Genomic DNA, 26,340 nt, shown 5'->3' with positions numbered 1-26,340 from the left:
ATCTCCGGGCCACTAAAAGGGCACTCAGGCAGGCTGCCTGCCTGCCATACCTCACGCCACTCCCAGAAGCGGCTGGCTGCTGGCATGTCTCTGTGGCCCCTGGGGTGGGGGGGGGGGGCGGCTCCATGCACTGCCCCTGCCCCCAGCACTGTCCCCTCAGCTCCCATTGTCCGGTTCCCAGACAATGGGAGCTACGGGGCGGCGCTTGTGGGCACAGGCAGTGTACGGAGACCCGCTGCCCCTTCCCCCCAAGGGGCGCGCAGAGACGTGCTAGCAGCCAGCCCCTTCCGGGAGTGGCGTGGGGCTATGGCAGGCAGCCTGAGCCCTGCTGCACCGCCGGCCGGGAGCTGCCTGTGGCAAGCGCCTTCCAGCTGGAGCCTGTACTTCACATCCCCTTCTCCACCCCATCCCCCTGCCCCAGATCAGAATCCCCCTCCTGCACCCAAACTCCCTCTCAGACCCCACACCTCCTCTGGCACCGCAATCCGCTGCCCAAGCCCCCTCCTTCACCAAACTCCTTCCCAGGAAAAAGACTTCTATACAGGGGCCCCACAAAATCTAATAGCCCACAGGAGCGTTAATCCGGCCCTGCACAGCAGGTGGTACTTTCTAAACTGAAATGCCCTTCTCTGTGTTCAAATGCTCCACCTTAGAAATGATCCAGCTCCCATTGCAGTCAATGGGAGTTGGATCAGACTCCATATGTCTGTGCTATCTCCGTTGCTTCCAAGCCTGGACTTCTCACATGTGAGTGCAATCGGTCACCTCTGAGCCAGTGGGCCAGTATGTTATTATAGCTCTACAGGTCTGATAGTCAAAAATGGGCATGAATCTGTCCTAAGCATCTTCATACTCTAAAGCGGTTTCATAATTATAGGCTGAAGGGTTGAAATCCTGGAGTCAATGGGAGTTGTGACATTGAATTTGGTCGGGCCAGGATTTCACCCTAGACGTCTAAGAAATTTTCTTTTAGCAAAAAGCAGGATTTCACTGTATTACACACCAGGAAGGATGAACCACTGATACAAATAGAGAAACAATTTAAAGAAAGGAAATGAGTATTCCCATAGAGAAACAGGAAGCGCGAATAAAAAACAGTTGCCATTCATGTTGTTTATCTTGGGGACCAAGACCAGTATCCTTGTAACCTTATAGGGTAATAAAATGTGATCCCTGTTAGGTTGCAGGATGAAGTCCTTTTATAGAGTTATTCTTTTTTCAGTTGGTTAGAAATTTCTCCCATTGCACATATTTTGGGATACTCCATCTTTTTTGCCATATTTGTGGGAATTTGTTGTAAACAGGACTGGCCAGTGGTCATTTGGAGCCCCCTACAAATGTCAAAACAGGGGTCATAGTACCTGCCACAAGACTGTGATACTAAAATCACTTTAAACTCTACTTCTGCCAAGGGATTCCTGAGCTATAGGGAACCCTGTGGTTCAGGAGGGATAGAAGCAGCCCAGGATGTAAGAGATGAAGGAAAGTATCTAATGAAAATGTAGGACTCACAGACAAATGTACAAAACCAGGATTTCTAACAAACACAATGAATGAGTGAACTTTGCAGGAAATTAATAAGCGATTATCAACAAATGGTTCCTAATGTGGCTTGTTTCTTAATTTAAGTTGCCAGTTTTGTAGACTGCAGAAGTTTCTTTCTTCTAAACTAAAAGCCTTACAATGATTACAAATTAAAGGTATAATATAAATACAGAATTACACTGCAGACCAGTTAAGTTGGGGGGTGCAAGATCCTTGTGGCTGCAGGATACCACACCTTGCCCTAGCAAATCAGCGTCATCTGCGCATGTCCCTTCTGTTTGCCTGCGGCATGCCGCGGCACCAGGGAGCTTCCCAGAGGCCTTCAGAGCATACAGAAAATCTGCTTCAGACGACAGAGAGTCCTCCATTTAAAGAAATAAAGGAAGACTCCAGTTCAAGAGTCTGGAAAAGCTTTAATGATGGTCTCATAGGCAGGAGGAGGTGTTTGTGTTGAATGACAGATGCGGAGGCTGTTGTTGGACCAGTGGAATTCAGGACGAGTTAAGCTATTGGTGGTGTTCCCCACAAGGGTAGTGGTGGTGCTGGTGGGAGCCAGAGTAATCAGCTGACTGTTAGTTTCCACAGGGAGCGGAGGGCATTGCAAAAAGGGGTGGAAAGTGGAGGCTCGGAAGCTTGACTTTCTTGGGAAGGAGTTGGCTTGCTCCAGGGAGGCTTGCCGCTGGAAGGTGAGGCTGGCCAGGCTGAGATTGCTACGGCGTTCACAGCTGTTGTTACGGTAGAATCCAGTCCTGTTGGCAGCATGGCCCTGAGAAGAAGGTCTGGAACGGCGGCTAGAGATTGACGAGCTCCACTGTGAAATGTGCGCACTGGCTCTGCGACGGGACAGGCAAGTAAACAAAGCCCAGATTATCCCTCCAATCACCAATCCAATCACCATGGACACTGAGAAGGCTATTATCATCTGACCTAAAACACAGAAAATAAACAGCAAGGTTGCTTTATTTACCATACAGACTATTCAGTCTAGAAAATGAATTTGATATGGCAGGCTTCTTAAAATGTGCCCAAACAATAAGGATTAAAGATATTCATTTAGTGACATTATAGAGGGCACATGCAACTTGTAATTACGCTGCAACAGAAATACAGGGTTGGATGCTGATCTCACTTACACTAGCATTTAACAGTATGACTCCAATCAGTAATTCCTGTTTGATACCAATGAGAGCGAGAGAAGACTGGAAGTGGAAGGTACTCATGACCTTGCAGGAGGCTGTTAGTACCTATTACAATCAGATGCAGACCAGATGTACAGCTCTACCGGAAAAGCACTGAGATGACTTTGGTCAGAGGTGGCCACTGAAACACAAAAAGCTAATGGACGTTTTCCTCCTCCTGACCCCCAGTTTTGGGGACATACATATGTCAAGCTGTCATTGCACAAAGCGTAAATTTCTAGCCCTCTTACACTTGCCTGCACTCTAATAATCAGCATTGAGAGGCTCTGGAAAAGGACTCTAGCTAAGATAATTTTCTTCCCCACGTGATCAGTTTTTTTTATTAGATATTAGGAATGGCAATATACAAAAACCTGTCGGAGAACACTTCAACCTCCCTGGACACACAATAGCAGATTTAAAGGTAGCCATCCTGCAGCAAAAAAACTTCAGGACCAGACTTCAAAGAGAAACTGCTGAACTTCAGTTCATTTGCAAATTTGACACCATCAGCTCAGGATTAAACAAAGACTGTGAATGGCTAGCCAACTACAAAAGCAGTTTCTCCTCCCTTGGTGTTCACACCTCAACTGCTAGAAGAGGGCCTCATCCTCCCTGATTGAACTAACCTTGTTATCTCTAGACTGATTCTTGCCTGCATATTTATACCTGCCTCTGGAAATTTCCACCACATGTGTCTGACGAAGTGGGTATTCACCCACGAAAGCTTATGCTCCAATACGTCTGTTAGTCTATAAGGCGCCACAGGACTCTTTGTCACTTTTTAAATGCTCAGTGGGTTTTCCTGGTTCTCCGTGCATGGTAGGGGGCTCTGTGCGCAATATGGGCCTAGTAGCAGTCAGATTGCAACAGACAGACAGCTTACATTAAGATGGGGTGAGTTGTGCTTCTCTGTTTAGGGAACAGCCTGTTTTGTCTCTCTGTGTTTTTGGTTCTTGTGTTGATAAGGCTCTAGATTTTAAGAAATAAAATAGCTTTACAGTGCAACCTTTCAAAAATATGTTTTTATCTAACCTTTCTATGTGCATACATGGGTAGCCTTGACAGTGAATTTCCAAACTTTTCTCCAATTAAGGGCTAGAGATTATCCCTAGGGAGCCGCCTCTCAACCCCCACCCTCTGCTTTACGTCTCATTCAAGGTCCAAGGCAGAATTCCATTCCCTGGGCTCAGAGGACTGTGGGATTTGCTCCTTCCCTATACTCCCAGGTAGAACACTGCTCTGCCAAGAGTGGCACAGTAGAGCTGCGCCCATGACTAACCCCACTCCACTAGCAAGTTGAACTGACCCTCTAAATGGGGGAATAAGTAGTGCCCTACAAAAAGATGTAGTAGCAGGTGTGCAAGATGCTTCTCAGTGTAGCAACCTGCAGGGAACTTGGAAGTTGGAGAATGGGCTGCAGGAGGAAAGAGTTTGGAAAGGAGCAAATTAATCAGTCAGTGTGCACATGCTGCAAATACTAGCTGAAGTTGCAGCACCTTTGTAAACAGTAGCTTTAATAAAGACGGGGTGCTAGAACACTTTGTATAGTGAGCGTGCTGAGAGCCATTGAACCAAACTGTAAATCCAGGGTAGTCAATAGGCAGATTGTGGGCCAAATCTGGTCCGCCAGATGTTTTTGAATGGACCCCAAAATATTTGTATGTATTTATTAGCATTATTATAATTTTATTATTTTCTCTGGAGTCTGGACCTTAACTATACCTTGATCAAGAAATCTGGACCTTGACAAAAATAACTGACTTAACCCTGTATATAATGGAAACCTCTTCAAGCCAGCCAGCCCCCTCCCCCCAACCCCCAACCACACACACCCTATGTTCCAGCACCTATGAATAAAGAGCCAGATTAACTTTTCAAACTTGGAGTCCACTCACATTATTACCTGGCACGTGAAACATCCAGAACTCCCCCTGGGATGAGACAACTCCTTACTGTGGACTATGACTAAAGCACCTAATTAAAGACCATTGAAGTCAGTTGAAAGATCCCTACTGATTTCAGTGGCGTTTGGATCAGTCCCAGATACTGCAATCTACTCTAAGATTTTGGGCCACGACATTCTTTTATTACTGTTTTGTTAAAGAGGAGAATAATTTAGTAACCTTATCTGAAATTTAACAAAGGTTTTTGTTTGGGAATATTAACTTAGCGTCAGGCAGGAGAGTCCTTGCTCTGAATTCAAGTGCACAGCCTCCTGTAGAGAAGGATTTATTCATGCTAGGGCAAGCCTCTATTTCTCCACAATAATTGGGAGTGATTCCCTCCCCCACTGAAATCTCACAGCAGCTGAATAGAACATAAAACAAATAAATGAAGTGCTATGTATCGGACAAGCAAATTCTACTGTCTGAGGATTCTAGCAGATTCATGCACAGAACATGTCATATTCAAGCTGCTTGACTTTGGTTGGGTTGAAGGAGGATATATCAGAAAGTGTCTGTTGTACAATGAAGAAGGATTATTTTTGTCCCTTCCCTTTTTAACTGCTCTCCCTCTCATGTTCCATTTCCTCCCTTGTGCTGGGACAGTAGATCAGCACATGCTGATGAGACAAAACTTGATTCAACCCAAAGCATGCATGCTATTTGGAGACTCATTTTTTCCCTACTGCCCAATCCACAAAATACAGTGTTTTGAAGCTGGAAACAATGGTCGATCAGGTATTTTCCATCTCAGGCATGCAGACTTCCAGACTGCAAGCCGGCCAAATGGTCTTCTTCATCACAATTTTGCCTTAATGCTAAATGAAATAATCTGTGATATGGAAAGCCATATTTGAGCAGGTGATTGAAATGTAATGTAGAACATGGACTAGTGGACAAAAGATGAATTGCACCTGCATCCAATCAGCAAACTCTTAAATAACTGGAATAGAGAAACTGTGAGTGTTGTGATTATTCTGCTACAATAAAGCAATCTCTTCTCAAGTTGTCAGCCGTAGTTCATTCTGCAATCTGATTCATGCAAGATCACAAGCAAACAAGCTAAATACATTTTCCTAGCACTTATGAGATAAGGAGTTGAACCTGCTAGGGTTTGGACATTGCTTCTAAAAAGCCCAGCAAGGTACTTGAGGCTCAGATCAATAAGCCAACCCATGTGGCATACAGCATTATTGTTGTGTGTAGTTTGCCAAAACAACATCCCTACAACTGACAAGTGTTTAGAATTATTCTATTCCCTGATCTTTATCACTAATTGCCACGTCCAAACAACCCTCTGATTGTTTGTAACAAATTCCTGATTCAGTAGGCTGGGTGAATCAGTGGGTTGGCAGAATGAACCAGCTATGATCTTTGTCATGGCAAATGTTGGGAAAGGTCACAGTGTGGTGATGGTGAAAAGAACAGAAGTGATTGTCTGCAGCACAGACTGATTCAGGTAATTGGGACATTGGGAAAACAGCAGGCCTGATGGTGGTGGGTTAAGTAGGCAGCTATCTAACACTCTTCTACCTGAAGGGTTTCTAGAAGCTTCTGGAAATAAATCATTAGCCAAACTGAGTCGATAATAGGAAAATCATGAGTCCCTGAGGTGTTGTTATTATGTTTGCCATCAGGAGAACAATGCTCATGAACAGAAAGTACAGAGGTTTAAATTTCATAACCAAGCCACCTACCTAGTAACAAGATTGCCCTCTGCTGGCAATCTACACTGATGAAAATAGAGCAAAAGATAAAAGTTTAGATGTTGTTGTGCTAGAAGTACACACAGCAAACATTCAGGAGATGGAGAGCACCATGACCAATGCTCTATTTGGTAACTACCAGAAACTCAGGAGGATTCTGACCTCTCTGGTGTAGACTCTTGGGTTAGTATCCTGCTCAGAGTTTGGAACACTCACGTGAAGGGGAATGTTCAAACAAACTTTGTGAAGTACTGTTTACAAGGGATTTGTGAATGTTTGCATTAAACTCTATCTATCTTAGGGTTGGAGCAGTAAACTTGCTTTATGTCTACATTACCAGCCTTTGTCCTTGATAAAAAGCTGAAAAGAAAAGTTTAAGATGCCATATGAAAATCATAAAAACCAAGTCAAGCTCACTTGATTTCCCTAGTGACCCAGCATTGAAAGGGGTAATAAAGACAGAGTAATTCTAATGACCAAAAGGAAACATCTAAGATCAAGACATCAACGTGTTTAATTTCCTGACATCGGCACAGTCATGTAAAGAACTAAGCAAAGCAGTAACTGGCTCTTCTAAAGAATCCTGTGTGAAGGCAGTTGTAGAAACTGTTACTTCAGAGCTTCAGCCTATTTTCCTAAACGCTACTGAAATAGCAACATATGGTTTTCATCTGCTCACACGTGCAGCGCACGAGCCTCTAGCACAGCATTACTGTCTATCTCGTACAAACAGAGTTGGAGTAGCATGCACTTTTAAAGAACTTAAACCAATTGAATGTACTAATACAGTGAACATAATTCCACAGTGCAATATTGCATAACCTTTTATTGTAGTAATTACTTAGCTAATAAGAATATCCTATAAAACCTGACAGTAAAATCGTTTACAATTTTGATATTTAACATTGTGGTTAAAATGGAGACTCCACAAATGAAGAGGGATTTCTTTAATGGGATACATGGTAGTTAGCAGCACAGTACAATAAAGAAAATGTACAGTATTGGATCAAAGATGCAGCTCTTCAGCTTGATGTAAGGACTTGAGAGTATGTGATACTTTTAAAAGGTCCTCAATATTAACACATGCAATTCTATAATATTTTTGTTGGCTGCCTGATGCTGAAGGACATCCTGCTGGAACCTAAAGCATTAGAAAAATTTCTCAAAAACAGTCCCTCATTAAGTAGAAATCTGTGACCACTGAAATGCTGCCAAGGTCAGTGGAGAGAATTCTGCTGATGGATTTAACTTCTGCATCATCAGTTCAAAAATATCCCATGTGTTTCCTTAATGAATCAACTTATATTCTCCATTACTTGTTCAGATTGTCCCATTTCCCCCCATTCTTTCCCCTCTCTGTATTTCTTGTTTTCACTTGGAGATTGTCTCATTTTTTTAGCAGTTAGTGCATTTTGTTGAATACTGACTTCAGGCTGGTAACATGGAGGGAACCCTAGTCTAATCTATATAGATTCTTATAACATTCTCATCACCATAATATCCACTAATGTTAAATTTAGTGTATCAGGGAAATTAAAAATTGCATCTTCTTTTTTTGTGAATGCCATTTTGAGAATAAAATAAAATAAAATAAAATAAATAAAGATATCCCATCTCCTAGAACTGGAAGGAAAGGTCATCAAGTCCAGCCCCCTGCCTTCACTAGCAGGACCAATTTTGATTTTGCCCCAGATCCCTAAGTGGCCCCCTCAAGGATTGAACTCACAACCCTGGGTTTAGCAGGCCAATGCTCCCCCTTACCACTACGCTTGGTCTGTGTTCCTCCAGTGGAATGGTTGAGCCCTGAGAAAGCAGTGATTGTATGAGCAAAAGGATCAGGAAGGTAGTAGTTAGCAGAAGGCAACATACATAGCCTGCAGGGACAGCACACAAGCATAAGATCATGCCCCCTCACCATTACAGGCTACAGCCACTGTAATGTTTACTTCAGGTTTAGCAGAAGAATGGCAAAGGAAAACTAAATTCCCAGTACAATGCACACAGTTTCTCTCTCCGGTGGGTCTGCACCTATGTAGCTTGTGATTTGTTTTATCTGCTTGCCTGTGTGGATCCCAAAATTCATCAATGACTTCATCTGAATTATACCAAGGATACATTTGGTGTCTTCTCTGCCAAATCTCCATCCTCAGCAGTCCCCTGATAGTGACATCAGTGCAGTTACACCAGTCTAAAACTGGTCTAAATAAGACTCATTGGAAGAGGGTGCATTAGTGTTTTAGTTTTATATTTACTGAAGTTTATATAAATGATAATAGTCTATATTTGACATACAGTAATGAAGGGGCTAGCTAGAAAACAAAACACAATAACAGAGCTGACACACCACTGTCCCTCCCAAGGAAATGGTGCCTCCTTTCAAATTATGACCTCTACTCATACTCATGATCAAATTGGGAGGAAGTTTCAGCTTCCTGCAGTTGTTGGGTGGGTTGCAAAATTGGCAAGCACAGTGCATGGGTGAATATCAAGTTGCTTCAGGTGCTCCTTAGTAACATAGAAAGACAACAAAAGCAGCAGCCGGAGAGACATCCTGCAGCAATGCTGCCAAAGACATAAGAAATCTGACTGACAAACTGCTTACAAATCCCTCATTCTCAAATATTACTGGTGAGTACAGAGACTTGACATGCTGGAAAAGTGGCTGGGAAGATGAACAATGGCTCCCTTTTTAAATACATCATACAAATAAATCCTGTCTTTTCTTCTTCAGGTACATGAATATTTCTAATAGATTTGTGGGGGGGGGGGACCCCTCAGGAATTACAGAGCGATGAGAATCATGGCTGTTGGTTTGCCAAAGGAATGGCACTACATATAGCTGCCATCATCACGACTATCGTAGGAGTAGATGACCAAAGGAGACTAAGGTTCAGCACTGCAATGTCTAACTGTAGGCCCCTTGCCACCAGAGGAACCCTCAGCCCTGAGTTAGCATCCAGGCTCCCTATATATAATGCATGGGAACAGTTAGGTGGCTAAGCAAGGAATTCACAAAAGCTACTGTGATAAGTGGGGAGGCAGCTAATCTAGACAGTTGGAAATGCCAAGGGGACAGGAAGTCGAGGCCAGAGGGAGGCACCTATCTTCACTTGGAATTCACAGCTGTGAACCCATGCCTGGAGCTAAGTACCTAAGCCAAGTCAGTCCTTTCTTGCAAAAAAGTTAGGAGGAGGTGAGATGCTGTTGCCCCACCTATAGCTTGCTGGTCAGGGCCCTCACCTCTGATGTGCATGACCTAGGTTCAAGTCCCCACTCTGCCTGATTTGGAGCAGCGACTGGAGCCCTGGGCCCTTTAAATTGCCGCCAGAGCCCCCGGGTAGTGGAGGTGGCCGGGACCCCCAGGGCTCTGGCAGCAGGGCTCAGGTGGTGATTTAAAAGGCCTGGGGCTCCTCTATGTTAGCGGCAGGTGGAGCCCTGGGTCCTTTAAATGGCCCCCGAGTGCCGGGGCTCCCAGCGGCCTCTGCAGCTGGTAGCTCCAGCGGTGATTTAAAGGGCCTGGGGCTCTAAAGGCCCCACCCCTTCTGGTTGAGTCCACGCCCCTTCCGGTTAAGGCCCCACCCCCCCCTGCTCAAGAGTCCAGTGTACTGGTAAGTCCTTTAAGTTACTTTCATCCCTGACTATAGCCCAGTGGTTAGGACTATAGAGTCATTCCAGTCCCTGCTCCAAAGAACAGTTAAATATTTCCTACAAAGTGAAACAGCTTCAACAAAAGGCTCACCCCTGAATGCCCAATATCCCAATAGGTAGGGCACTCACCTGGGAACTGGGAAATGTATGTTCAAGTCCCTGTACTGAATCACACAAAGTTGGGACTTGAACTCACATCTCCTACATCCTGGGTTATAAAGAGGAAGAAGCATGTTCACTGGCAGCTGTATTTTGTGTAAAGCCCAATCTGATAAGCCTGCTTTTAGGCAGCCTCTGAGCATGCCTACTGGATTAGACCCCATAGGTGAGATTGGCAAGGGAATGCCTAGTTTGAGGATCTCACCAGGGCTTAAGCGCTCAGTAGTGACAGAACTTAGTTGGCTTTGTGCATCCCACTGGCAGAAATGTAGGCATCTATGGGACTTTATAAGAAGAAACGTAGGTTACTAGGGAATTTACGAACCTACAGGGTTAGGCAGCAGCTGAGTAGGGTTTTTGAGGGTCTAAATTTTGGATGTGGGCAGTAATCTGGCAGTTAGGCACCTAAATCCCTTCACAGATCAAGCTCTGACTGAGTACTATTTCCGTTCTCCAACTGCCTTTTATTTACATCTAGTAGTGTCAGCCTAAACAAGAACAAATGTTTGAAATGAAAGCAGTGTCTCAAATAGTTTAATGTGGGGCAATTATAACAGTGCTATACCTCGTGTCACTTGTACTCCATTATAATATGGTCATTGCCCTAATCCCCTCTGATTTAAAGCTAAGGCCCCTGGCCCAGCCTGTCCTGTAGCCACTCTATGTCATACCACCAGTCGGCGGTGGCGGCGATCCCTCGAGGTCGAGGATGATCTCCTTCACAGGTTTTATTTTTCATGGGTCCTTTGGTGACTGAAGAGGCTCGTTGGCAGACATTGTGGGTGGTGTTAGAAGCATAGTTGCTTACCTTTGTTTTTGCCAGTGGTTGCTTTGGAAGAGGTGTGTGTTTGGGTGGGTGGGGGGGCACTCTGCCAGTTTTGGGAGAAGACTATTTTCAGCATATTTATACTCTTCTTTCATATTCTAGTTATTGAATGTGTTTATCATTGGTATCTTTACTACTTTAATAATTTAATTGTTATGAACTACAAAATTACATTATCATGAATTACAGTATATTAAGATCATTGCAATCACCTACAAGCTGTCTTCACTAACATCCCAGTTAAAGACATTATGTCTCACTGTAGCTTTCTGGATGACACTGTCAGCAATCTTATTTACATCTAGGTTCCCTGGTATTATTTTGATGCACATTAAGGACCGCTACATTATTCAGTTGTGTCTATCCCATTGATGACTGGAGATAATTTTTAAGTCTTCTGAAGCAGGACAATGAGCATTCCACAGTTCAAGATGATACAGGCACAGTGAGAAGGATTCTTATGAATTTGCAGTACTCTGGAAACATAGTGCTTCCAGAGTACTGCAAATGACTCCAGGATCTCTTTATTGATGGGTAACAGATAATTTAGGCACCATCGCTTTGTATGTATAGTTGGGATTATATTTTGCCATGTGTATTATTTTGCATTTAACATTGAATTTCTGCCATTTTGTTGCCAAGTCACCCAGTTTTGTGAGATCCCTTTGTAACTCTTTACAGCCTGTTTTGGACTTAACTATCTTGAGTAGTTTTGTATCATCTGCAAACTTTGGCACCTCACTGTTTACCCTGTTTATGAATATGTTGAAAAGCACTGGGCCCAGACCCGTACAAGCCCCTCAGAGGACACCTCTTATTTACTTCTCTCCATTCTGAAAATGGACCATTTATTCCTACCCTTTGTTTCCTATCTTTTAACTGGAGTGCCTGGGAATGCTTTCAGGATCATCTAAAGATCCTTAATTTAATTTAATGACAAGCCTTTTGTTATCTTAATCACCCTGTCTCTGTTTATAAACAAACTCACTGCCCCAAGAGCAGAAGTTGTTAGCAGCACAGAAATCATCACATTCCACACCCAAGTTCTGACTGTTGGGCGCTGAGCACCCACTATTTTTTTTCTGTGGGTGCTTGAGCCCCAGAGCATCCACGGAGTCGGCGCCTATGGTTGAAAGACAGGGTTGAGCCGTGATTGGTGCATGATTGTTGTCTTTCCTTTCTTTTCTGGCATTTTCCTGCAACCAGAACAAGGCGATTTTCCTCAAAAGTGGACGTTCCCTCTCTGACAAGTCTTCGCCAATTATCCCTATCCTGTTAGGTGACCAGACAGCAAATGTGAAAAATCAGGACAGAGGTGGGGGGGTAATAGGAGCCTATATAAGAAAAGGACCCAAAAAATCGGGACTGTCTCTATAAAATCGGGACATCTGGTCACCCTAGCTACTGTCCCCCAGTGTGTGGTGTCGATGCCACATCTCTTGATATTTATCTTGAGGGTGTCTTTAAAGTGTTTCTTTTGACCTCCTCGTTTCCTTTCTCCTTTGCTGAGTTGGGCATATAGCAGTTGTTGTGGTAAGCGTACATCAGGCATGCGCACACAGTGCCCGCTCCACCTCAGCTGGTGCTGGATAATCGGGGCCTCAACACTGAAGATCATAGAATCGTAGAATATCAGGGTTGGAAGGGACCTCAGGAGGTCATCTAGTCCAACCCCCTGCTCAAAGCAGGACCAATCCCCAACTAAATCATCCCAGCCAGGGCTTTGTCAAGCCTGACCAAGATGTTGGCCTTTGTGAGGACACTGACATTAGTGCGATGATCCTCCCACTTTATGTTTAGGATCTTCTGAAGAAAGTGCTGGTGCTGGCGTTCCAGGTTTCTCAGGTGTTTTCTGTAGATCACCCAAGTCTCACACCAATAGAGGAGAGTTTGGATTACCACCGCTTTGTAAACTAACAGTTTAGTATGTGTTCTGATGTTGTGATTGTTGAATACCTGGCAAGACAGTCTGCCAAAGGCAAGGCTGGCACAGTGAATTCTGTACTGAATCTCGACATCTATGTCTTCCCTCTGTGAGAGATGGCTGCCAAGATAGGCAAAGTATTCTACATTTTCCAGTTCTTCTTTGTCAATGTAGATCTTCCTTGCTGGGTCTGGTGATTGACTGGGGACTGCTCGTGGAGTATTTTTGTTTTGCCGATGTTCAGAGTTAGCCCTAGGCTTTTGTAAGCTTCTCTGAAGCAATTAAGGGCTGTTTGAAGATCCTACTTTGAGTGTGCAACTACAGCACAATCATGTGCGTACTGGAGTTCTGTTATTGTTGCCGATATTACTTTAGTTCTGGCACAGAGATGAGAAAGGTTGAAGAGGTTGCCATCAGTCCGATATTGGATGCCAATCCCCTGTGGTAGATGGTCTTGGGTTAGTGTTTTCATAGCTGCTAAGAAAATGGAGAAAAGGATAGGTGCCAGTACACAACCTTGTGTTACGCCAGTTCGGATGACAAAGGACTCAGAGGTAGAGCCACTGCACAGGATGGAGGCAGTCATCTGGTCATGGAGGAGTCTTACAATGATGATAAATTTGCTTGGACAGACAAACTTTGACATGATTTTCCACAGAGCCTCATGGTTGACAGAGTCGAAGGCTTTGGTCAGATCGATAAAGGCCATATACAGCTCCTGTTGTTGTTCTTGACATTTTTCCTGGATCTTCTGGCTGTAGGGTGACCAGACAGCAAGTGTGAAAAATCGGGACAGGAGGTGGGGGGTAATAGAAGCCTATATAAGAAAAAGACCCAAAAATCAGGACTGTCCCTATAAAATTGGGACATCTGGTCACCCTAGCTGGCTGCAAAAATCATGTCCGTGGCGCCTCGTGATGGTCTGAAGCCGCACTGGGACTCTGGAAGTACTTCCTCTGCAAGAGGGAGCAGGCGATTCAGTCAGATTCTAGCAAGAATCTTCCCAGCGATGGAGAGAGGGCAATGCCTCAATTGTTGCCACAGTTGGCCCTGTCCTGCTTTTTGAAAATGGTGACCATGTTAGCATTATGTAAGTCGGAAGGGATTTCTTCAGTGCGCCAGATTTTGAGAAGCAGCAAGTGAAGCTTGTTAGTCAGTGCTTCCACTTTCAGCTGGTATGCCATCAGGACCTGGTGCTTTATTCTTCTTCATTTGTTTAATTGCTTTGCAGACCTCCTCTGGTGTTGGTGGGTTAGCAAGAGTTTCCCAGATTCGGTGCTGAGGGATGGAGTCCATGGTGTCGTCAGTCACAGTCGATTCTTGATTTAGAAGCTTTTGGTAGTGTTCCTTTCAGTGCTCTTTGATGGATTTGTTATCTTTAAGAAGGGTACTACATCTTCGGATCTCAGAGGTGTGAGGCCACGTGAGCTAGGTCCGTACACGGTCTTTGTCTCACAAAAAAAGCTCCGCATATCATGTCTGTCAGCGAATGTTTGGATTTCTTTTGCTTTGTCCTCCCACCATTTGTTTTTGATTTTTCAGATCCTCCTTTGAACTTCAGCTTTGAGCTGATGGAAAGAGCTCTGCTTCTGACTGGATAGTGGTTGGTTTTGCCAGTCGCAGAAAGCTTCTCTCTTCTGGTCCAAAGGGGCTATAATATCAATGTTGTTGTTGTCAAACCAGTCCTGTTGGCGGCGGGTAGCAAGGCCAATGGATTCCTCGCAAACCACATGGATGGTCTGTTTTAGGGCTTCCCAGTCGTCAACACTTGTGTTATCATTTCCAGGTGTGCATATGGCCAGTTTTTCACTGAGGTGTGTTTGGAAGTTCTCTTGGTGCACTGAGGATTGAAGTCTTTGAATGTTGTATTGCCGTCTGTGTGATTTGGATTGCTTTCTATGTTTTGGTGCAATCCTGACGGACATGACTGACCTCACGATACCACCAGTACAGATCACCCTAAAGTCAATGTAGATGGGAAAAGGAAGACCCTCAAGTGGTGTAGAGCTGGTATAATAGCTAAAACACCAACCCGCCACACTTCAGCCAGTGTAAGAGAGGTAGCCAGTGTATGAGGGGATGCCATAACATCCCCTTGAGGTCATTATCGGAATCATTAGGCAGCCCTCAGGCTGTTAGCTTATGCCTGATCAGATCAGCAGCCAGCCAGCCCAGCACTTGGGGAGTGCAATGGTGAATAGCTATACTGTGCACTCCTCAGCTGAACCTGAGGATCAGGGCCTAAATACTTTATGGGTTTGCATTGAATTATATCAGCTCCAATAAAGAAAGCAGGAAATTGGCATTTCATCTAGAGAGACCCATCTTGCCCCAGAAGCCATCTAGCAAATGTTACACTGAGACCACTGGGAATACACACATTCTAGATCCCTCCTCAGAAAAAATAGCCTTTCCAGTGCTTTCAGTCTCCATTAGACAATGTTTATATTGATTACAATTATTCTATTCATTTATATTGCAGTAGTGCCGAGAGGCCCAAAGGAGGCCCCATTGTGCTGGCACTGTATGCACACTTCCTAACCCAAAGGGCTTACAATCGAAACTGAGTTTGCAATCGGAGTCATCCCAATTGCCACAAATGCACCATGTAAACACATTGTCACTATGCTCCAGTAATAAGAAAAACAGAATTACTCATACAAATGAAATCTTTTGATAAGTCAAAGGAGAAATTTTATCACTATCAAATTCATGTCACGGTGTAACATTTCACTGTGGAATTGGAGGAAGCTCTTGGAGGCACATTGTATCTGAGATTGCTCGTAAGGAGGAGAAAAAAAAAAGGAGTTATCTAATCATGCTCTAGGATTCCTTCATTTCTTTCATAATGCTGTTTAAGTGTTTCAGTTTTGGTGATATATAGGTTTCCTTTCTGTCCCTAAAATAGATTTACTGTTAAACAACTATACAATTTTTGTGTATTTCCAGGGGATCACACAAAAAACACATCAGTCTGCCTCTTTGTCTATCAGGTTCTGTGTTCTGTCGTAGGTATCCCCAATTACCATAGTATTTGATCATCTCAGAATCTGTAATGTATCTATCCGCACAACACCCCTGTGTGGTAGGGCACTGCTACTATCCCCATTTTACAGAAAGAGACCTGAGGCACAGGGAGACTAAGTCACTTGCCCAAGGTCACACAGGAGGACTGTGCCAGAGCAAGTCTCCCAAGTCTCAGGCTAGGCTCTAACCACGGGATCATTCTTCATCTTTGTTCTACAGCACTCTGAATTGCCGCAGCTATCAGTGCCCCAAATGCTACCCATGGCTATTAATGAAACACTGTCTGACAGTGTAATTCTTTCCATAGAAAGTCTCTACCTGCTGCAGCCAGACAGAACCAAGTTCTGGTTGTTCCCAAGAGAAGACAGCACTTCTAATCTCTCATTGGGTATGAAAAAATTAACACTTCACCCTAAAATGGGCTCCTTAACCCAGGAATCTGAATACATTTCAGAGTATTCAATCAGTGAGTAAAATCCTGCCCTCTATTGCACAGGTTCACTGCTGGGGAAGAAGTGTCTCCTCATCACCTTCTCCAAGCACAGCTACATAGCAGCTAGACACAGTACACTTTTAGCCATCTGTTGTTTGATAGAACTGGGGGGCTGGCTAACTCACGTGCTTGTGATCCATAGCTCCAGAAGGGCAGGGTCTGCCAGTTGGGAGGGTGTGGTCAGTGTGGGGTTTATATGCTCCAATTGGCAGTTTATGAGAGATGCTGACACATTGTTCTGGGAAGAATTTAGGGATATTACCAGCTCACTAAATCTCTACCCTCCCTTCCCTTCCCCCCCATGTTGCTTAAAAGTACTACTCTTTGCTTTGCTCTCTTTACTCCTCCACATTCTGTTGCTAAATTTGGCTTGATATTTACATAAACACTTTACTGAGTTAATCTATATTTTATATATGGTAATTAATTTTAAAAAACCCGCAGTGAGGTTGACAATTAAAGATGGCAAAACAATTAAAATAAATAATTTTAAGACAAAGAGAGCAACATCAATTCATCCACATTGCACATACTGTACTATATATTGATAACCTGCTTACCCAGGCATCAGAATTACTGCATATGTGCATTTTGTGCCATCACAATATCTTCAGTTGCATACAAAAGGCTCCATCATGGCTCCTAGCTACTAGTTCATGATGGGAATGGTGGAGAGCCCTACTGCCCCAGGGAGAGCTCTGGAAGGGATTGTACTTTGGGATGATACAGCATGGCTGGATAGTTCTGCCGCAAGGCTACAGCCCTTCTCCTCCCCACTCTGGTCCCATGGGATTGCTACCACCTACAAGGGTTTGTAAAGACTGCAATTGTCTCATGCCTGCCCAGGAGGTGCAAGGCCAGAAGAGGCTCCTTACACTCTTTCCCCACATCCCAGTTGTAAATCTAGGCTGGGGTCAGTCTTAATTCAGCCCAAAGATTCTGCAGAAGGAGGTCACAATTGCAGGGGGGGAAAAAGGTGCTTAGAGTTAAGTTGCCCCTCTGTGGTAAGTGGGGTGATATGTTTCAGAGGGTTGGCATCTTTTAATCTTTGGGTTTTCCACATCATAATACGGGTCCTAGAAAAGTGACAGAAAGAAAACGATTGCAGGGAAAGTTACAATTGAGGTATTAAGCCATCCTGCCCAGAGACAGGTTTGGCTCATCCCCACTGATTAAAACACCGTATAAAAAACCAGCCATTACAGCATGGAATGATTAAAAAAGAAAACCAGTAATATTGTTTCAGGAAACAAGGCTACTAAGGGTGACGCAGCACATGGAGGCTGAGGCCCTGATTGTGGGGTGTGTTCCAGCTGCTTTGTTCCACTCCAGCTATGCAAAGCTGCCCTAAAGCTGGCTTAGCTGGCCTCTTGGGGAGTGCCCCTGCATAACAGAACTTCAGGTGGTGTGGAGCTTTTGTGCCTTGTCCTCCCACCTCCTATCTGCTGGCACAGGAATTGTGTCTGGCCCATCATACACCCTAGTGATCATGGGCTGCCAGAACAATGGCCCCTTCAGGTTGTGCCAGGGATCTGGCCCAGCACAGAACAGCCCTGGGACTAGGTAAGAAAATGATGTGTTAAAGCCACCATTGCCCTCCCACCCCATGTGCACCACACATGGACTCAAGGTTCTGGCTCTCAATGTCCGTAACTATAGCAAGATAGTAAGGCAGCTGTGACATTCTCCAGGGTACAATCTGGACTGTTGGACAGCTGTGTGCCCTCAATTCTCCAACCTGGGGTGCCACTTACAATGCTTCGCTGTGAGAGCAACCACTCCTGGCCTGCTCATACACAGCCTCCACCAGGTAAATTACCCCCAGCTATACTGCAAGAGTGCTTCAGCCAGCCAGCCTGCCACCCTTGAATTATACTGCAGAGCAACACCAGCAAATTCCCAGTCCCAGACTTTCCCCCAGAAATGTGCGTCTTTTACTGCCCAGCACCCTCCTGGACAATACAAGTTCATATAAAGTCCATCATTTCATTAATAGAAAATAATATGCACAAACCTTGTTAACTCAAGTGGAGTTTCCCAAACACTTCAATCCAAACACACTGACTTAGATAAAACAATAAAACAAGTTTATTAACTACAGAAAGATTTTAAGAAATTACAAGTAATGATGCATAAAAGTCAGAATTTGGTTATAAGAAAATTAAAGGTAAAATACAATTAATAGCTAAGTGAACAAGCTAAAGTGAATTAAAAGCAAAGGCTCTTTACAGCAGTCTGTCTGGAATCCTTTCAGCCAGGACCCTTCCCCAAGTTCTATAAGGCTTCTTTTGTCTTTCAAATATTGTTGATACCATGAGTAGAGAGGAGGGGAAAGAGGTAATCAGGGGAGTTTGCTCCCCTTTTTTATAACAATTCTCTTCTTTGTGAATCATCTCCAGCTGGGGTTCAGGCGACAGCCAGTCTGTTTGCACAGGAACCTCCATCTGTTCCATTGCCAAGATGTAAAATTATTGCTCACACCCTTCTTCCTGCCAAAGAATGGCTGCTTACCCAGGTGATAGTCCATTTGATTTTGTTGACACCTGGCTGAGGCATCAATTTGCCTTTTGTCTCTGAGGAACTGGTTTATGCCTGCTTTTCTAAACTTGGAGCCTGTCTTAGTCAAGCCATACAGTAGAATCTTATAACTTTACATAATATGTTGCCACACATATTTTACTAGGACAGTAATGATCCGCATATTATGAGTTTTCAAATGATACCTCACAAGGCATACTTTGTACAAAATCCATCATAGTCTTGTAAAAAGGGTGGACATAGGGATATAGACTGTCACAGCAGTTGTTGGAACTGTTATGCTGTACTGCTAAGGGTAAAATGGAGGAGTGCAAAGCGTGTAGAAGGAGCATGGGGGAAGTGAAAGTGTGCTTAAAAGGAAGTGACAATGAAAAGAGAAGTGATAGACACAGTAGGAAGAGTGGGAGACTCACTCAGAAAGTGGGGAATGGGAGACACACAACTATTCACTTTCAGAGTGAGTTTCTAAAAGAATTCTGGAGGAAGATGCCCCAGACCCTGTTCCCAAGATGCCATATTTAGTGAGTACACAAGAAATGCACAGATACATTAGATTATCCTACAACATTTCATGCCAGCACTTCTCTCCATCAGTAGTATTTCAGTGAGATCTATGAGCCCGTAGCCACCATTCTGATGAGACGGCAGTCTGATCCTCATTTACACAAACTGGTACTACTGCATCTTCCCCCCAGAGAGAGTATATTGGCAACAAAACATCTTGGCAGGGGGTAGACTACATGACCCTTTCGGTCCCTTCTAACCCTATGATTCTATGATTCCATAAACAGATGGGATCCAAAAAGAGGTAAGTGGCTACAGGGGGAGGTTTCTTCCTTGCCGGATTAGTCCAGCCAAGTTGTCTGAGACAGGCATATGCTTGCTTTCCAAGTGGAAAAAAAAATTCCTCCTTGCAACCAGGAAGCACCTCTTGAGATCTCTTTAATTGGCTAGGCAAGGAGCAGAGCTGCCAGAGGCTACAGCAACCTTGCTAAGTACCTCTAGGTGACAGAAAGAGAAGGTATCACATGTTTGCTATGGTTTCCCTATTAAACAGAAGTTTAGTCACAAGGCCATGACATCTATTACAAAACTCATGGAAGTGTACACTGGGAAAGGAGGTTAAAATCAATTTTTCTATACCTAATAGAAAAACCTCATGCTTTTTATTCCCACAAAATTATTCTGTTTACAGTTTATTCATGTATTTGTGCTGTATGTTGGGTTTGGGGAGTCATTTCTCAAGGTGTTTTTTTATGATGTGGACAGCTGTCTAATAGGAAGTGGGCTGAGACCACTAACACAATTCACATAACATGACTCAAACCAAGCTGTGCATATATGCTGCTCCTATCATATATATCTACACAACTTTGCTTAGCTGGTGTGATGGGGTGCTCACTCCTCACCTCACCTGAAGGGGGGAAGGGAACTGGCTAATTAAACTAAGAGGCTGCACCTGGGGAAGAATTAGGCTGGACAGGCAAACCCTAACAGAAGTTGAAGCTCAGCTGAGCAGGTATAGGCTGGGCCTGTACAAAGCCAGCAAGCTGAGACCAGAAGGGGTCTGTAGGGGAACTAGTCTGTAGTTAGTTCCTGGGAGAAGGGAGGATGTTTGGGGCTATACAGTTAAATAGTACACTTGCTTCCTGGAAGAAGAGTGTTTAGGCTGGAAAACGGGGGGAAATAGAGCAGAGAGGTAGAAAGGAGTCCTGGGAGCAAGCAGACCATAGTTGCTAGACATAGGGTCCCTGGACTGGAACCCGGAGTACGGGGTTGGCCTGAGTTTCCCTTGCAGCCACTGAGAAAGAGGCCTAGGACCTAGCCTTGGATTGGAAAACTGTCTGGAGCGGCATGAAGCTAGCTGATCTAGTGGGACTTTAATACCTCAAAGGGGAAACACCGATAGTGATTTGCCTGGAGGGCCAAGTCATGAAGAGAGAGTCCCAGAGAGCAAAAAGAGCTGCAGTGAGAGCAAATGACAGAAAGGGGCATCAGATCAGGATGGAGCTAATTCCCTGAATAGCCAGGAGGAGGCACCCTAGTGGCGAGTGAACCCCATTACATGTGGGCCTTTAATAATATACTGTGGCATGGACTGGTTTGGGAAAGAATAATGTGTGCTCAAATATAAACAAACAGTAAGTCTCACAGTGGAGACTTGACTTTTGTTCATTGTTTTAAAATTCTTAAAATCACTTCTAAAAGAGCTATAGTCTCAAATTAACAGTGGAAACTTCAAGAGTTCCAGAAAACAGGATTCCTGTAGATAATTTCCAGAGTATGATACCAGCTACTGGACAATAGATTAATAATGATGGTGAATTGTTCTAACAGTTTTTACAGTATTTAATTTTGTCCACCTCTAGTAAGTCCCTGATCAACAAACAATTACACACACACTTAAGTCTATACATTTATTATCCCATTGAAACCAACTGGATGACTCTCAAGAGTAAATTTAAGACTGTGTGTAAACTACTGCAGGATTTGGTCTAAGTAATTTGTTAGTGCTCACAATACTATATGCTTCTTTAAAAAGAGAGTGTAAAATGTATTCTTAAAGACAGACTTTGTTGAAAGCAGCTATGCTATATCCTCATTTTAACTGATGACATCTCCTGAAAATCAGTGCCATTTGATCTCCTTTCCTATTCCACCCGTTCCCACATGATATGGTGGGAAAGAAAGAAGTGCCAATCCCACTGCTATGTCCCAAAACTATTTGGGAGAGAAGCATTGAGCCAGAGGCATCTCTATCTTCTCTCTGTAATCATGGAAGCCCTTCCACGGGAACACTGGATGGTTCACTGAGAAGTTGATCTACTGTGTGGGTGCCACCAAGTGGAGGGAATTGTGGTGCTGTGCAATATCAATTCCTTGGCACCAACACAAGAAAATTTTTGTGGAAGTTAATGCTGACTCTCTCAGCATTATAGCAACTTGTGCAGGTGCTACTCTGTACAGTCAGCCATGAGCATGGAAGAATTAGGGGTTTGGCAAGCCCTGGGAGGCACTAAAAGTGAGCAGAAAAGTAATGGCAATACAGCTACTAAGGGGGCCATAGTGCCAGCCCTAGGCCCAAGGGGTAGAGCAGATGCCCAGCCCTCAGTGCAGATGAAGGACCTTGTCCACAGACTCCTCTGGCTGGAAAACCACAGTACCTGTTGAGTTAGAAACTCTGGATTGTGAATCACAATGTCTCATGCATTGTGCTTTTGTCCTTCTGATGGATTTTTCCATTAGAGAGAAAATATAGCCCTCTGGATACCTGGCTCAGAATGGAATAAAATCTGGGGTTTGCAGTAGGTAGTGCCTCCTACTCAAGGATTCTCAAAGTATCGGCTATATGAAAGCACTCTTTCACTCCTGTTCTGAAATAGCTACTTTACAAAAATATGCAGTTTCCCTCTTAAAAATTGGCAGTCATCTTTGCTTCAGATACCAGAGGACAGTACCCAAAACAAGGAGAGCACATCCTATGAAATGCACGTATCAATACAGGAATCAGAGACTGGCACTCAAAGGCCTGTTACTCACACAAGGTGACACAAAGGAACTCCCTCAAAAGTGTCCCATAAGCTTATCTCCCACTTTACTCCCAATGCATCCTCATAATAAAGGAGGCCTCTGTTGTTTTTAACGTATATTATTTTGTAGATTTACATATTGCAAGGTCTCCTGAAAAGATCACAAGGGATGGTAAAAATAAAATAGGCAAATATACAATATGTGACTTATGTAATGCAAAGCAGGGCAAGTTTTAGGACTTTTTGGAGTGAAGTGATCTCCATGGTTGCTGCTGGTGGTTTTTTTTTTGAATCTACCTACTCAATTTTGGTATTACTAATACCCCTGTCTCATACCCAATATAGTTTGGTTAAGGAACCCTTCCCAGTTTTTAACGATAGCACATTAGAGTTAATGGACAAAGAACAGGTCAGATTCTGAGAGACAGTGAAGACGAGTTGATTTTGTGAGGCTCTCAGCTTATACGAAACCTTTCACAGGTTGGAAAGACAAACCGATTATTCCAAAGATTGCACTTCCTTTAGTCTTTGCTACATCCCTTTCATCTGAAAATGGGCCAAATCCTGCTTGCTTTCCTTATGTGAGCAGTTTCATTAAATTACTAAGATTAGGTGCTTAACAAACCATTGAAATCAATTGACAAACTCTCATTGACTTCAATAATGGACTTTGGATCAAACCATGGGTGAGAGCTGGCCCAAAAACCCACTTGCTAGATCTCAACTGTTTGTATTCATTAAGAAACTATCCTGACACTTCATTAAGGAGCATTTGGAAAATATTTGCACCACAAAAATAAGTAATCCATTAATTGTTTCAGTGGTAATAATTCTAGAAGTCTGCCCCAGTGATAACATGACATTTTACAAAGTAATTGGTGGCATACTTGTGTTCTAATTCCTACTAATAATACTCTAGTTAAAAAAAAAAAATCTTACCCCAAAAGTTTGGCGGCCATGAACTATCCGAATGAGTACTGTTTTTATCCATAACATCCAAAATAATAAATGCGAAACTGGTATGTCCACGATGAAGCACTAGATTTTGATATGTCTGCGATTCAGCAGGAGAAGAAATGCGTTCACGCAGCCAGTCACATTGTTTTGCTTGCATAGAAGGAAATAAAAAGTATCACATTTCCTGCTTTTAGACTCAAATTAGCAACTGTTTGGCTTATCTTGGAGTGCCACATGGTTCCTGAGACGGGACAATTTCCCTCTCGTCATTTCCTCAGCTAAGGAGTGAATTGACTTAAAACAATACCAAATCTCCTCCTTTTCTGAAGCTTGCCACTGCATCCAAAGTCATCTGAGAGAGATGAGGGTTCCTTCCTCTGCCCCACAGCAATTCCCCTCATCCTGCCTGCTTTAAGCATTCCAAAACACCTATTGGTTTCAGTGGGGAATTTTGGATATACCAGGAAGGCAGGATTGGTGTCTTATTAAATATCCTTTCTTTAAGTGTCTCATGAGAGTATGTTTTTATTTGTTACCCTCCATTATTCCTCAACTAGCACAAAAGCTTAGGCCTGACAGTCTGACCACTCATATGAATATTTTTTTTTAATTACTATACTTCACAGTGCCTCTGTTAATCTGAGGATGTATGTGGGGAGGAAAGAGCCCATGTTCCAGAAAACAATCTATTTTTGTGTTTTGAACTCTGCCTAGTGCTGTGAGGCCCTAATCCCTGCTTGGAGTTTGTACCTACCACTGCAAAAGAAGTAATAAATAGTAGGGCTGGCGATTAATCACAGTTAACTCACACAATCAAAAAATGATCGTGATTAAAAAAATTAATCGCAATTAATCAGTTTTAATCGCACTGTTACACAATAGAATACCAACTGAAATGTATTAAATATTTTGGATGTTTTTCTACATTTTCATATATATTTTGTGTTGTAATTGAAATCAAACTGTATATTATTTTTTATTACAAATATTTGCACTGTAAAAATGATAAACAAAGGAAATAGTATTTTTCAATTCATCTAATTCAAGTACAATCTCTTTATAATGAAAGTTGAACTTACAAATATAGAATTATGTACAAAAAACCTTCATTCAAAAATAAAACTTCAGCACCTACAAGTCCACTCAGTCCTACTTCTTGTTCAGCCAATCGCTAACACAAAGAAGTTTGTTTACATTTACAGGAGATACTGCTGCCCTCTTCTTATTTACAATATCAACAGAAAGTGAGAACAGGCATTTGCATGGCACTTTTGTAGCTGGCCAGATATGCTATGTGTCAGATATGCTAAACATTCATATGCCCCTTCAGCCTTTAGCCACCATTCCAGAGGACATGCTTCCATGCTGATGACGCTCGTTAAAAAAATAATGCATTAATTAATTAAATTTGTGACTGAACTCCTGAGGGGAGAATAGTATGTCTCCTGTTCTGTTTTACCCACATTCTGCCATGTTATAGCAGCCTTGGATGATGACCCAGCACATGTTCATTTTAAGAACAGTTTCACTGCAGATTTAACAAAACGCAAAGAAGGTACCAATGTGAGATTTCTAAAGATAGCTACACCACTGGATGCCAGGTTTAAGAATCTGAAGTGCCTTCCAAAATCTGAGAGGGATGAGAAGCAGAGCATGCTTTCAAAGTCTTAAAAGAGCAACATTCCGATGCAGAAACTACAGAACTCGAACCACCAAAAAAGAAAATCAACCTTCTGATGGTGGCATCTGACTCAGATAATGAAAATGAACATGCATTGGTCCATACTGCTCTCGATTGTTATCGAGCAGAACCCGTCATCAGCATGGACGCATGTCCCCTGGAAATCTGGTTGAACATGAAGGGACATATGAATTTTTAGCGCATCTGGCACGTAAATATCTTGCGACGCTGGCTACAACAGTGCCATGCAAATGCCTATCACTTTCAGGTAGGGTGACCAGATGTCCCAATTTTATAGGGACAGTCCCGATTTTGGGGGCTTTTTCTTATATAGGCACCTATTACCTCCCGACCCCCTGTCCCGATTTTTTGCACTTGCTATCTGGTCACCCTACTTTCAGGTGACATTGTAAACAAGAAGCGGACAGCATTATCTCCTGCAAATGTAAACAAACTTGTTTGTCTGAGCAATTGGGTGATCAAGAAGTAGGACTGAGTGGATTTGCAGGATCTAAAATTTTACATAGTTTTATTTTTGAATGAAAGTTTTTTGTACATAATTCTACATTTGTAAGTCCAACTTTCATTATAAAGAGATTGAACTATAGTACTTGTATTAGGTGAATGTAAAAAATACTATTTCTTTTGGGGTTTTTTACAGTAGAAGTACTTGTAATCAAAAATAAATATGAAGTGAGCACTGTATACTTTGTATTCTGTGTTTTAATTGAAATAAATATATTTGAAAATGTAGAAAACATCCAAAAATATTTAAATAAATGGTATTCTATTATTGTTTAACAGTGCGATTAATCGTGATTAATTTTTTCAATCACTTGACAGCCCTAATAAATAGTAATAATAATATACCCTTTATGCCCCAGAAATATAACCAAGAGACTTAATGGTATGTACATTGTTATATGCTATATTTCAGTGAAAATGTAGAAGGAGCAGTAGAATACAGATGACCATGTATTCTTGTGAAAACATTGCAGGTCCTAGCGCAAAAGCTCTTACTTCTTAAATGCACCTGCAAATTAGTGATAAGCCTGATCTATAAAATTCTGGTTCAGATTTCAAACCTCTTTTCTCTTCCAGAGTTTTTGTGGGGTGTAGTTCAGCCTTTCATAGACAATGGGATCAGTTACATCATCCATGTCTGGCTTTGAATTTCAAAGC

At 43.0% G+C, this 26,340-nt stretch overlaps 1 protein-coding gene across 1 annotated transcript; it reads right to left on the bottom strand.

The window, feature by feature from the left end:
• Window positions 1-1,790: 1,790 nt before the first annotated feature.
• MYCT1 (MYC target 1) lies at window positions 1,791-23,634 on the bottom strand. The gene is made up of 2 exons (XM_065402081.1): window positions 23,460-23,634; window positions 1,791-2,472 (listed from the first exon to the last, which is right to left on the bottom strand). Exons 1-2 carry the CDS (start codon window positions 23,632-23,634, stop codon window positions 1,940-1,942), a joined length of 708 nt encoding a protein of 235 aa, XP_065258153.1. The 3' UTR covers window positions 1,791-1,939.
• Window positions 23,635-26,340: the final 2,706 nt, after the last annotated feature.

Source organism: Emys orbicularis, chromosome 3, assembly GCF_028017835.1.
Source record: "Emys orbicularis isolate rEmyOrb1 chromosome 3, rEmyOrb1.hap1, whole genome shotgun sequence".
Taxonomy (NCBI): domain Eukaryota; kingdom Metazoa; phylum Chordata; order Testudines; family Emydidae; genus Emys; species Emys orbicularis.
This window is presented reverse-complemented; position numbering and strand designations above follow the sequence as displayed.